Source organism: Aquila chrysaetos, chromosome 10, assembly GCF_900496995.4.
Source record: "Aquila chrysaetos chrysaetos chromosome 10, bAquChr1.4, whole genome shotgun sequence".
Lineage (NCBI taxonomy): Eukaryota > Metazoa > Chordata > Aves > Accipitriformes > Accipitridae > Aquila > Aquila chrysaetos.
Window position 1 is genome coordinate 25,612,509 of NC_044013.1, and position 14,451 is coordinate 25,626,959.

Here is a 14,451-nt window from a genome sequence, read left to right on the forward strand (position 1 = left end):
TAATTTGCTATTTTCCAGAAGGGCATCTGCCACAGGTGGATGAAAATGATCTTGATTCAATATGTCCTCCAAAAGATACTGCCTTCCCGCATCAGAATGAAGCTTAGAACTTCGTCCAGGGTAGCGTTTGCTGTGTTCTCAGCTGTGATGTGAGGAAAGATCTGTGGCCTTCTGGCACCCAGGAGACAGAGTTCTTCTTCAGATCACTTCTTCAGAAGCTGAGTGATTTCCATCAGGCTTGCATGCTAACAAGGTAAGGACAACTCCTCTGCTGTGGCTGTGCTCTGCGTTGGCTCAGGATGGTGATGGAGCAGGTGACACCAGGAGAAGATGCTTCCTTCTGACAATGGATTTGAGAGATGCTGAGATCTCTCTGTATCGAAGCCCATACAGAAAAGGGAACAAAACTTTAGGCAGAATCATCAGGACATTGCAGACTGTCAGGGAGACCCAGATTCCTGTCTGCAGTCTGATGACAACATTAATGCACAAGAACGATTCTACAAAAAGGGCCAAGAGTGGAAAGAAGTAAAAAAATAACACAGTGTTGTGCATTAAAAATGTTACACTGGCTCTGGAGCAGATGCTTTCCCATATACCCGATTGTTTGGTTTTAAAATACAAAATAGCATAGCAACAAAATATTAGAGACAGGCAGAGAAAGATAACCGTGGTAGAAAGCCAGAAACAGAGTTTCACAGCATCAGTCCCATTCAGAGTTAATATTAGTATTACTGGAACCGAGCACATTTCCAGAACACAGGGTACAAAGCTATGAGTGCTTGATAGCACCAAGAAGAAAATCCCAGGGAAAGCCCCAGAACACATCCATAGTAATACAATAATTTTTTTAGTTCGTGAAGGAGGCAAAATAGCAATGTAGCGCAAAGGAAACAAAATAGCTATGTATGTGTCCAAGACTATTGCAGCAGCTGTGAACAATCCTCCACAGTAAGCCACTGCCAGCAAAAATAATAGGAGGACACAAGCTTCCTTCGGGAGATGTACATGTGCTGCATTGAGAGCAGCTGACAGCGTGTAGAACAACAGGTATATCAGATCAGAAAGCAGAGCATTTCCCAGCAGCAGGTACCTTGTTTCCTGACGGATGCTAAACGTAGAGAAGATCACAAACAAGATGGTAGGAATGATGAGGACACCTGCCATGAGGCAGACAACTGGAGGGATTAAAAACATCTTCATGTTTGTGCCTGATGGGTTGAGAGCCCATTCCTCCAGCAAATAGTACAAAGAAGCATCATCCAAATTTGAGGAAGTGTTGAACTCTGTTTCCCTGTGGCGGTATTCAGTTGCATTTTCTTTCTTCACTAAAGCACAGCCAGAGAAGTCCATTTCCTCAGGATTTTGGGATGATTGTCTGACTTGGAGGAAGCAAGATCTTCTACACTGAGTCCTTAGAAAGGCAAATGAAGCAGAGGATGCAAGAAGCCCATGGAAGCAAAGTAACTTCTGTAGCCAATTCTACCAGCTCTTCTCAAGAACAGAAAGTTGAAACTTGTAAGTGAATTCTGTGGTGCCAAAAGATGTTTTTGCCTAAAGTGGAGATTTTCTTTTCTTTCTGCAAAAACTAATGTTTAGAAAATAGAACAAATCTTTGTGTGCTTTAAAAAAAAGTCTAAAGCCCTCAGCTAGCTCTTTCATCAGAAATGAATAGGTTGATCATTTTCAATAGTTTGAGTTTGTTCTCATCACATTATCACTCCAATGAGGCAGATGAAATATTAGCTTGATTAAACAAATATGTGATGATACAGAATAACTATTCCACGTGTACTGATGTAGGAGAGTCATAAATGTGATTGGGTGATGTTTTGTACCAATTTGTATGCAGTAACACAATTGATTTGAAGTGATCAATAAAAAAGGCTCTCAATCGCATTGTAAAATTGTATCGCAATGGCTCTAGTGAATGAAATTATCTTATTTATAGATCACAAACATTTTTGCTTCATGAATCAAATAATGTTATTTATAGATGATAAGCCTTCCCCTGCCTTTTTTAATGCATGATATACAAATACTGAATTCTCATCTATTGCAGACTTACAGTCAATCTGTGAATTGTCTGGGATGAGTGACATATACTATAACGTACCAACATACCCTACAGCAGACTTGGCATTTCCAATGTCCATTTGGAGACCTATTCTGGCTTGCTGGCCAGCACGCTGCTGCTGCTTTTACTATCAGATCTCAGTATCAGAGCTGGGGGCGCAACGAGAGAATTGTGAAGAATCTGGACTGCGAGAAGGAACTCTTCAAGTTCTTCCAGTTATGGTCTGATCAGAAGAAAAGCTAATTTTTTTTAATAGGCTCAACGCTGGCTAATAAAGCTTTAGTTTTAATCAAAAAGACTGTACTGATGCCATTGTTCATCATCTTGTGTGATGCAAAGTGGGCATAGCAGCACTATTTCATTTCATGGTCTATGCCTCCTGCAGTTGCTTAGCCCTGTGGACACTGCACAAAGCAGCGCACTGCTACTACGACATCACAGTACTTTGCTGTTTACACAGAGCATAAGTAGCAAAGACGAGATCTGCAGAATATGTAGCTTTGTCAGCTCCCAGCTCTAGTTTCTCTTCTCACTGGTGGTGCAGGGGCATACTGAAGCTTTTTAAGTAATGGTAAATATCAAAGGATTACTCCCAGAATTTGAAAAATAATGTGTGCACAAGCCGAAGGTCTGATATAATAGACAAAATAAGTAGTAATGAAATTTGCTGGCTGCTCAGCTGTTTTGAAGTTATATTATTTATTTAGGTGCCTAAAAATAAAAATGTCTAAGTTCAGACAACCTTTTTGGCAGTCCTGACAAGTCTACCAGGACCTCCCACATTCATCAGCATGGTCAAATCTTTAACTACTGTTTCAAGTATGATTTCCTTTTCCTCTCAAGTAATATGGATTCTCCTACTGACACTACAAGAGCAGAGGGAACGTGGTTCCTTACTTAACATGGCACTATTGTATTATTACTCCAGCACTACCAGCCTATAGCAATCCAGCATGCTTACATCCATGGGAGACAGCACATAGCCTCACCTCACAGAAAGTCGTGCTGTGCCATGGACATGCGGTCTCAGGGCATGCCAAGTAACAAAGCAGACAGTTTATGAAACTCAGCATCAGTCATCAAATCTTCTGCACATTTCATTTCCTTACACACTGATAGCTGGCATCCATGAACAGTATGTTAAGACAGTTTGACAGGCTGCGCCATATGGAACAAAGGGATAGCAGGAAAAAACAATGATAATTTTAAGCACAGAATTTCAGTTGCTATGGTGCCGGGTAGGCAAAACAGAAGGTGGTTATTTTTGCTCACTCGATCCTGCATCCACTGAAAAGTGTGTGAACAATATTGATGCAATTATTCATTTGGCTTCAGGATCACACCCTGCATCTATCAACGAGACACAACACAGTTAATACCATAAGTAGACAGTAGCACTCAAACACCCAAACTGTTGAATTATACTGTTATTGCAAAATGGAAGGGAAGCAATGAGAACTCAGGTGTGTGCAAATCACTTCCAACTACAATTTTAGACCTCTGTTGATGGTGGAAGTGTTTCCTGCCTCCCAGCTCATGGCATTGCAAGGATGTCCTATTAATGGACAGATTCTCTCATTTCCATATAAAATCACAACTGTATTTTCCACCAGCTGGTTAGAATTAAATGCGAACAAACAAAAGAGTTCATTGTCATCTCAGCTGCACACTTTTGGCTGACAGAAAAATAAATGCAAATACAATATACAATGATCTGCTGGCATTTATAGGAGTGTCTAATGCAGCCAAGTATTTCACAGAGTGATGTTATACAGCACTGTTGTTCTGCAAATATATATCTCAAGGGCTTGTTGTTTATATATAATTGTTCAATTAACAAATAGTTCTTATTTTTTCAGTCTAATTATTTTTCTCCTGATGCCTGAAAACAATATCCTTATAGCAGATCTATTCCTTTCTCTTGGATAAAAGAGCTAGAAGTCCCAGCTACCTCTGGGACGGTAACAAACACATCATCACTACTGACAAGTACAAAGCAAAAGTGCTAACTCTAGCAACCATCCACTGAAGCACCTTTTAAAAATCCACTTCCACGGCCATGAAAGTGTAAATATGAATAATGTAAGGTAAATAATGTGAAAGGTAAGCAAAGGTATGAACTTGCTAATTATTCCACAGTAGCTGACTGCAGGTTCACTGTCAGATGAGATCCTCATGACAAATGCAAAGCAGCTCATGAGTCTCTCATTCAGCCCACATGCAAAGAGTACCACAGAGCCCCTGAGACATCACAAGTTCACAGCCTTGCTTATCCTGTGCTCAACTATTCATCTGCTACAGCCTACAGATGGCAGAGTAAGTCCTATGGCATCAGCTTGTTCAGCTTTAATTGTGCTACTGTAAAAGTCTTCAGAACACAGGCAGGCTTTAGTTTTACAAAAATGGAAAATAGCAAATAACTGGAAGACAGATTTAACCCCATCAGACCTGGACAAGTCCAGCCAAAGCCACTCCCCTCAGATTTCCACAGGGGCTTATAACTGTTCAGTATAGTTCTGCTAGATTTAAAAATTTAAAAGGTTGGTGTCTTAGCACACTGATATACACCCAGAATAGGTGGCTCTGGAGAATATCTGCTTGTTGTCACCTTTCATTTTCTTGAGCTTAGGAGGCATTTCCAAACCTGGGCCATTTGCAAGGGGCTCACAGCTCTGAAGACCACTCCTGAGGACACTGAACTTAGACAGCTCCTTGCCATTGTGTCTCAGTGTTCAATATTTTGTGGTGCCAACTTGAATGATTCTCCTGCAATTTCCTGTAAACCTGGCCTTAATGCTCTAGTTATTGATTTTTTAAAATGCTCTCTGGTAAATTTATGTTATGTGGATGCACTTTTTACACATCTTGCTGATTCAGACCTACAGTATTAGCAGCCCCTCTTCTGGCTCTTATTCTGGCTCAATACAGTCTGTATTGATTGTCAAACTGAATCACACACTGTTAATTACTTTACTCATTTCTGCTTCAATCAACATCCCACTGAAAGCTTAGTTACCTTATCTGTTGAGTTTGGGAGATCTAAGAAAGTATGCATTTAGCCATACTGAACACTGTAAATCCAGCAAAGACTGTACTACATTATATTCCGTTACTGACTATAAACAGGTATTGTCAAATTGAACAGAAAAGGTCAGAAATATTACTGTCTTACAGCAGCTGGTATGGACTTAACTGTGTACACACATAGGGAAGCTTCCTATTTCACAAAGTGTTTAGTCTAACTGATTCAACAAGTCAACAAGCACACTGCTGCCATGACAGGGAAGCACCATACAAGAAAGGGAAGCCAACCAGAATAATGCTAAGATTTCCCCAGCCCTTCATCCCAAGAGACTGTGTTAGGAGGGGATACCCAGAGGAAGTGTGTGACTAAATTGCATGCTCACATTCACCTCTGAGGTTCCCTGGGTGCCATCACATCACTGTCTCAGTATGAGCATAGAGTCTTTGACGTGGCTGCGTGTTCCAGCATCACTCACCAGGGCCTAGCCTAGAAAATTATACTGTGCTTTGGGTCTGCCCCAGAGACCAATCTGCCTGGCCTGGAGCCCAGGGAGAGCAGTATAGAAAGGCCACCTCAGAGTCCACCACAGCAGCTTGAACAGAATTGTTTAGGATGAGACAGTTGAGTCCAACAAATCAACATTTTCACTGGAATGTTGTTTCATGGGGATATTTCCAGCCATGTTTAGTAACAGAGCCTTGAGCTCAGGAGCCTTCATGTGCTAGTGCAGTTTCTTCAACTTCCTTCCAAGAATGCCCCCCTTCCAGGCTTATCTAGGTCCAGAAGGCATCTCACTTGCTGGTAAAGCTCTCCCAGCTGTAAAGAGCCAAGTGCCCATGAGCAGGCCAGCTCCTCCCAGCAGGGCAGAGAACCAGCTGCAATTATTTCCTGCCTGTATCCATATTCTCACTCAGAGAAATGAGCTGCTGTCACTGAAAAAAACAAGCAATCAGAACAGTTTAACTGTACTGTTTTTCTGGTTGAGCTTTCCCTTATTCTTCTCCTTAAAATAGAAAGTCAATTAAAAGACAACTTTTTTCTAAACCTTTAAGATTCCCTCTAAACTTTTCTGCAAGCCTCTTCATGGTCAGGGCCCGCAGGGGAGAGGTACAGCTTGACTGTCCTAGTCTTATTGTCCTAGTCTCCATGCCTCAGCTATCTGTCTCCACTTGGCTCCAGAACTATTGTTCAGCTCCTTACTTGTTATTTGCTATAGATGAAATGTATGCATTGCTCTTGTACAAAGTTCACAAATCAGGCATAGCAATTATTAAAGTTAAGGAAGTAAAGAAACGGGTGTGAAAACTAAGCTCAGATTACAATGATTTTAAAGGTCAAATGAAACCTGAAACAAAAGAAAACAGGGATTAGAAAGTGCTGGATTGAAGACATTTTGATGAGGCTCCCAAACAAAAGAGAGGACATTGAGAGAGAGACTAGGAGGACTCAGCATTAAAGCCCTGAATCACTTCTTCTAATTCCAAATACCATCAGGCCATGGTGATCACAAAGCCAAGGTAAATTTTGTACCAAATCTGCCTTGCAGGCGCAATATTGAGAATTAAGCTGGATGTCAGAAGAACAGAATTTTGGAATATTTGACAAATATTTCAACAAAAGGTTAGAGAAGTAATACAACCTGAGGGAAAAAAAAGTGCCTGTGAGTCCCAGACACAACCTACTTTCCTGCAGGTCACTGCTTGGCCCTGACTGCTGTGAGCTGCCGCTAGCAGAGCTCACCCATTTTTATTTCCTGAGCCTGGCAAGGCAAAGCAAGACAGGTTTTCCTTCTCTGCTACAGTGTGTCTTTTGTACTGAAAGGACCTACATGATTCATCCAGTAACATGTTTTCATGTGACCAACTGCAGATATAACCAGGGATTATAGCAAACAACTGCTAGTTTACATGGTCATTTATGGACGGATTCACAGGACACCAAGAGAAGCCATCCTAGACTGTTTCTTAGATTTAATGATCTCTCCTGCCTACCTACTTTTCATAGCAATGCATTTGTGAACCAGGAGAAACAGCCTACTAAATAAGGCCTATTTTTAAAATATCAGCCTTCTTTCCTAAAGCAGTTTAATTTGCAAGGAGGAACCTTTCTAAAATTTCAAACACTATACAACATTGGCGCTAAAAGGAGTTACCTGCAGAAATCTAATGCCTTTAGGTAAAGAACAATAACATATCACTCTTATCTGAGGATTTAGAGCTATCAGAAGAGATTAAACCCATATTCAATATCAAACAGAGTCATGAGCAGAACTAGAAATACACATCTGAATTCGTGGCTCCTCAACCTCTACTTCAAGTCAGGGAGAAAGCTCCTTCTCCTGAGACAAAGCTTCTCAAATGAGGGAGACACATGCATCCACCAACCTCCTAAGAGATCCTTCCATCTCAGGCTGTCTTTGTGGTTGTGGCTGGCACCAAAAAATTTTATGTCTCTGTCCTGTCTCACCAGCAATGATCTCCAACATCACCTAGGAAGCACTGCTGCAGGCAGGCAAAAGCAGAAGTTACCTGGCTATGTCCCTGTCTTAACATGTTTTGTCTCATGTAAAAAGTCAGGCAGTACAGGAGGAATTTAGCATGGTATTTCCTTGAAGGATGATTTGATGAGAAAGGAGACAGATGGCTGAAGAGTGTAAAGTGCAAGAGAGATGGAAGGAAAAAAGGGTAGAAGAGACAGGTTGGCATATATAGGCAGGGGCTTTAATGGTGATGCAGCAGACAGGAGGACCCCAGCCACAGCTGTATGCTGTGACAGTTCCTGACAGCTGGGAAGCATTTGTCTGCACTGTACAAGCTGGAGGATAAAGACAATATAGGAATCAAGATTGAAGGAAACACACTAGGAGTGGAGTAGAAACAGAAAAGAGAGGAAAAATGCAATGTGAAGGAAAAGACATGTTCTCTCTTCCTAGTCACGCGTTTTGATGACAGACTGTGAATGAATGGATACAATCTGTATATGGCACGGACTAGCACAAGGCACAGCACCATCCTGGGGAGGAAGGAGCCTCACTGCCAAAATTAAGATGCTCCTTCCCAGTTCCCAGTGCTGTACCTAGCACTGAACGGCAGTGGTTCCCAGGTGGCAAAGACACTGAAGCAACAATGATTCTCTGAAATACTTCTGCCCCCAGGGAGATGCTGACCTTATCTCACACTGATGAAGCAGGTGCCAGGCACAGCTGCCATATGGCAGAGAGATTAACTGCCAGCATGTGCTGTATAAGAGTCACAATCTCTTATTAGCCAAGCAGGGGATATGCCGTGGGTTGCATACACAGTGCCATTCACGAGCTCTGTTGTCCCTTCCCAGCAGCTCCTTTGTTACTTATCCAGCACAGGTGCTTAAAAATTAGATTTTCTCCACATGAGGCCTCGCTCTGCCTTGTCCTCATAACAGTGGCTTTGTACTGCTCCCACTCATTTCCATAGCAATACCCTGTCCTCTCACATGGGAGATTCAGACTTCATGGCAGGAACGCAATGTCAGGGAGGGAGAAGGAACACAAATGTTGGAACACAAATGTTCTGAACTTGTAAAGAGAGATTTATTTTTTTTTTAGGCAGAACTACCAGTGTTTGGGTTATGCAAGCCCACATCAGTCTCACTCTCCTGGTGACCTCCACAAGCACAAGGCAGAGGGCACATCACCCCCCGATACACCCAGAACTTCTCACCAAACTGGCAGAGTTACAGCTCATGACAGGGAGAGATCAAGGCACACAGAGAATGTTGCTGAAGGCAGCCAACAAGCTGAGATCTTCACTAAATACAGTCAGTTTTATTTCTAGTTTAATTATTTATTTCTTCCTTCTCCAGTCAAAGTTCCAGCTCATTAAAGGATGCACATGAGGAGCTCCAGAGAAGATATGTCCTGTTTTCTCTTGCTACTGTCCTCAGCAGCACCTAGAGCCAACCAAGGCTCTGTGAACAAAGGTACAAAGGTACCTGATGAAGAACTGGGGCCAGATGCATTTTCAGCAATTTAACACAAATCATACTGAAAAGCAGTGGCAGAGCCAGAAATTAGAATTTCATCTCCTGAGTGTTGGCTCAGGGCCAACACACCACACTCCCTTTTCAGTCTCTCTATGCTTTTGTAAGCATTGCTACCTAGTAGCATGGTAGCCAGCTCCAAACTGCCTTCAGATAGCTCAGATATAGCTCAGCTATCCACAGGCAAATGCCCATCCTGTAAGAGTTCATTATATTTACAGCTACTGGGGGTGACTAGAAAAACAAACAATTTTTCTAACCCATTTTCAGAATTTTCTTGGGAATTCCTAGGTCCTTTTAATTGAGCTGCTTTTTCCTCCCATGAAGCAGCACTTTCTTGCTCCAAAGAAAACATTTCAGTGCCAGCCCAGCACAACCGATAGCAACTAAGAGGAATATTAAGATGCACAAAACTGCTATAGATCACAAAAGCTGCAAGACAATATATACAGGAAGAAAACTTAAATGAATTAGAAACCCATTTTAATGAGCCATTTTAACAAGCTGTGAGTTGAACCAGGTCAGAACTGCACCAGTCTCTCACTGAAGTCCCCCAGTGATGCTCTGAGGCAGTTCAGGGGCACACACCCCTGTGCAGCTCCCATTCCTGGTAGCGCTACCGCCATCAGATGTTCTGGTGGTCACCCCAATACTAGCTGCTCCATGAATCCTTCCCCTTTCAAACACTTGGCTTCCCTGGGAAGCCCACAATATTCTCTAGGTTTTGAATCTTGCCCGAGCTGTGTTCACCAGTTAATACCCACGCTGTTACATCAGTGCCAGCTACAGCTCTAGCACAGCAGCTGTGGAATTATGTGTGCCATCCCCCAGGACACCACCTCAACCCCTGCCACTTGTGCCTCTTCATTTCCTGCCAAGTATCATGCCAATTTCTTCCAGATCAGTTTCTGAGCTGAGACTGTCTCTCTACTTATTTCTCTCTCCTGCCTGCTATTGGAGATTGAAGTGATGGCAAAAATGAAACGCACAATGCCACTTTTCATCCCCAGCTATCTGTCCTGAAAGTCTCCTACACTATTTGTGAACCACTTCAGCTCCTGTCAGCACCCTCTGTGAGGCAGTTTCTGATATGCATCACCAAGCCCCATTTTTAGTCAAAGCAAATGTGCATCTAAGGCTGTTTCTGCTGTTGGCAGCCTGAGAAGCTCAGTCGTCAGCTCCCGTAGCCTCAAATCTGCACCACCAGTAGTACAGGCTTTTCACATAAACCAAATGTTCTTGAACTCCTGCTGTCCACTTGGGCTGCCATAGGAGCCGCCTGCCACGTGGTCTACACTTGGTTTCACGGCAAGGGTCTCACCTTGACATTTTGCTAGAAACATTACAGCAGCAGTGACCTCAGTCCTGAAGTGCGAAAAACAGCATGTAGGGATAGACCAGAGGAAAGTAAGGGCCCTTGAGGCTACACCCCAAGCTGCTTACTGGCAAGATTCCCAGGCCCACCCTTCCTGTTCCCAAAATAGAGATAGGTCTGTCCCATGATTAGCTGTCAATAAACACCAGCTTGGGGACCTTCCCCCCACCAAGCAAAGCCTTTCAACCTGTCAGAGAACAGCTTGCAGTGGTTTAACTCCCTCTTTGTCAGACTCAAGATAGGGACCTTGGAGCCTCACAGGGTGTCTGCAGGGATACAGAATTATAAAAAGATACTTGGTTTTGTAAATGAACTGGAGGAGGGTCATCTCCTACCCACTCTTCATACTGTCCCTTCTGGTTTTAGCATGCTATAAATGACCAGCTTCTCTGATAATTTATGCATAATCAGGACTGATTTCCAGCAAGAGGGCCAAAAAAAGCAGCTCTGAATCACTAAGTAATTTACTGGTTTTGTTTTCAGTTAATATAGTAGCCTTAGGAACAAGCAGCTTGTGTTCTTTGTTTAGGCACCAGAAGACCTCTAATCTGACAGAGAGCCAATCAGAGGTTAGGCAGCATCTAGTCTGCTGAAAAGTGGGAAGAAACATGTTCCTACACTCATGCACCTTACTTATTTTTCTAAGGACCCCTCCTAATCTGAAAATTTTTCTCCATTTTCATCTGCTCTGGAATTTCCTTCCTCTCCCTCCAGACAATCCCTTTCCTCTTCTCAGGGAAATATCATACCTGCCCTGAGCTTTTACTTGGTTGGATGTTTTTTCTTTGGGGGGGGGTGCGAAGGGAAGGGCTTTTCTGTAAAATCCTGTCCTAGGAGCTGATCAGCCCAAGTCACCGGCGACTCCATGCAGTCCCAGTGAAGACAGCAACAAATGCAACAAGCCTATGTACCATGCCTCTGAATCCATGCAGGAATTAAGCCCAATACGAGAGGATGTGCAGAGGAAGAGAGATTATGGCTGTCTAATTCAGTGTGCTCTGGGCTCTTAGGCCAAACAGAGCACGGAAAACACCTCATGTGATCCACTTGCATTTCTGCATGATGATCTTTTGTGAGGACTGGACGTTAGGAGATTATGGCTGCTGTGAGCAGCACAGAAAAGCCACTAACGCCTCATCCTGCGCTACATGCATTTTTTCCCCCTCCAGGTCAGAGCAGACAGGTTTGTACTACCGGACCCCAGCAGAGTTGTGACTGGCACCTCCAAGGCTCACTTGGCATGTTGAGGTGCACTTTGAACCACATCTGCCTTGTAACATTGAAAAGGATGGGCCAGCCTGGCTTGGACTGGGAACGGTTTGGCTCAGGATAACCATCTGTTTTGCTAAACAGATCTGGCCTAGGCTTGGCTCCACTACATTATGAGCATAATTACATTTATTATGATGAGCCATGACTGTGTACAGGCACCCTTTTTCCCAGACTCAACTCCCATAATTACCAAAAAGTAGGGTTAACCCTAAATCTTGCTTTTCCTTCATAAAGTCATACTAGTAGTGACCTTTAAAATTGTTTTTTCTGCAATCCACATGCCCACATCTCTCCTCAGCTTCTGGTTCCAGCCTTGAGGTTGTCCAGATTGTCCCTTTGTCCTTTTAAGACCTCTGCACTAACCACACTAATCCTCAGTAAGCAATCAAATCTCCCCATCTGTGCTTTTACTATTTCCCTTGGCACCATGGTATGACTTCTCTATTTTAATTAACTTGAGCTGGATGCCTTGTCAAGACTTAGCTGCTCTGATTTCTCATTATGTTATCATAATACCATTTAGCAACCCCACCCTTCTCAGCAAAGAAAACTGATTCCAGCCCCTTGAAGGCAGCACAGTGGAACAAAGAGCACTCACCAGGGCCCACAGCAATATTCAGTCGCATTCTCGTTAACCTGCTGCATTTCCTTCCCAGTGAATGAACCAGTTCTTCCCTACTCACAAAAGCACACTTTAAGATACATTTTCTTATCTTGTTTTTGATGGTCATGATCACTTAATTTCAACTTTTTAACTCCTCTGTGCATTGCTTGATGAATGCCCCCTTACATGTACCTTATTAGTGACAGTTCTAATTTACTTATAACCAGCATCAGTTGTTAGTACCCCACACCATTGTTTGCGCTTTTCCTGCCAAGCAACTCATTACTTCAAATTGTCCTGAGCCTATTTCATATTTTGCAGCAGTTTAAGACCCAAAGTCCATGGGTCACTTCACAAAATGAGAAGGAAGACTTTTTTTTTCATTTTAGTACAGACATTTCCAAACCTGCTTAGGTGGCATACCATTATTAGCAGCAGCAGCTGAGAGGACAGCAATAGCACTCAGCTCTGCAATGTGCTGTACTGAGGCAGTACACAAAATTCTTCTATCCTATCCTTTTATTGCAGTCTCCAACCCCTTCCTTACCCCAACCTAAAACACACCCAGTCTCAGCAACACCTTACCCTCAGTCTCTTCCTCAGGCTTGTTTCCATCTCTTAAATTGTTGTGTGGTTCCTGCAAGTGCTGTGAGTTGCGATCTGTGCACAAAGCATAAAGTTAGCACCCGGGACCCGTTTCACATTAACTCCTGGTCAGCTGCTTGGTGAAACTCCCTTTGTAAGCACCTGCACACCAGCAGAATTAGACAGAGTCTCTTCTACACATCCAGCATCAGGCTCACTTATAAAGCTCTGGAGTGGTTGTGTACCACTAATGGTGTGTGAGTCGTTCTCTGGGAATAACTAGCACTGGAAAGAGCTGTGTGTGAAAGGAGTTTACCTACATGGAGCTCATGGCAGGAAGATGAGACTTGTGTCAAGCATCCAGCCATTTAACACTAGGCAGCATCAGCAAAATGCAAGAAGCACAGGAAGGCGTAATTTGGACAAAGAGCAGTGACCTGGAGGAACAAATACAAGGAATCATGCTCTGCCACACTCCAAGGAAGAGACCTCCAAAAATGGCCTCCTGTTGGCTTGTCATAGGCAGAATAATCAGAAGGGATCTCTCAAAATTCCTCAACCAAAGTCGAAGCTGAGATTAATGCAATTCTTTAAATGTTAATAGAATAATGTCAGTTTACATCCTCTGAAAGTTTAGTTCTGTGGGTTTTTTCCCCTCAGGAAACCGTGCCAGATGTAAAAATTTTAAGCAGAACAGGTGCAACAAGACAAATGACATGGCTGTAATACCATTGCTTTCTGTTTTGTTCATGACCATGCATGACAACCTCACAACCTTAAGTCCCAGATCTCAATTTGTTATACATGGATAAAAAGAACACTTAAGAGCCACTTACATAGGTCCTATATACGAGAAGGCAGGATTTTAAGCACACATGTTCTGACTACAGGTTTTACAGTAAAAAGAGACAAGGTATTTTAATGTAGGTATTGGGTTACAGGAATAGGGCTGCCCAGTTTCAGGACTGGTGAAGACTTGAGTTTGGCCTGCGTGAATCATGGGATAGAAAGTTTGTTGACAAAGCTTGAAGTGAAATTCAAAGCCAAGAAATTGTTTCCATGTTTACATGGAAATATATTTAATGTTTGATGTGGAGGGCCATCTAGTGGAAAGTCACTTTGTTTGCAACAACAGCCCAAATAGAGGTAGTATTTTACAACAGTCTGAACAAAGGCATCTTTGCCTGTTAACATCTCAGAAGTGCATTTTATGAGCTTTTCTTTTCAGACAGAGGGCTTCCCTGCTGAGATACTACAGCATCCACAGGAGAGCCTTGGAAAAAGAAATCAAGCCTGTTTTGCTGCAGGATCCTTTGCAACAAAGTGTGCATTTCCTAAAATTAATTTCCTTTGACTAATGACTTCAGGAAGCTTTCCTCAAAAAAAAGGAAGCAACAACCCCCCACCCCCCCGCAAACCCCCGTTTCAGTTTTTGTTCTCATCAATACAAGTTCAAAAAAGGCTCAGTGGCACTATCAGGCAGCATACCATGATGG

At 42.8% G+C, this 14,451-nt stretch overlaps 1 protein-coding gene across 1 annotated transcript; it reads right to left on the reverse strand.

Moving 5' to 3' along the window:
* Positions 1-272: 272 nt before the first annotated feature.
* GPR148 (G protein-coupled receptor 148) lies at positions 273-1,798 on the reverse strand. The gene has a single exon (XM_030029035.2). The coding sequence runs from the start codon at positions 1,351-1,353 to the stop codon at positions 295-297; it is 1,059 nt and encodes a 352-aa protein (XP_029884895.1). The 5' UTR covers positions 1,354-1,798; the 3' UTR covers positions 273-294.
* Positions 1,799-14,451: the final 12,653 nt, after the last annotated feature.

Coding starts and splice junctions, on each gene's coding strand:
- GPR148 (XM_030029035.2), bottom strand. CDS start 1,353: ATGGACTTCTCTGGCTGTGCTTTAGTGAAGAAAGAAAATGCAACTGAA.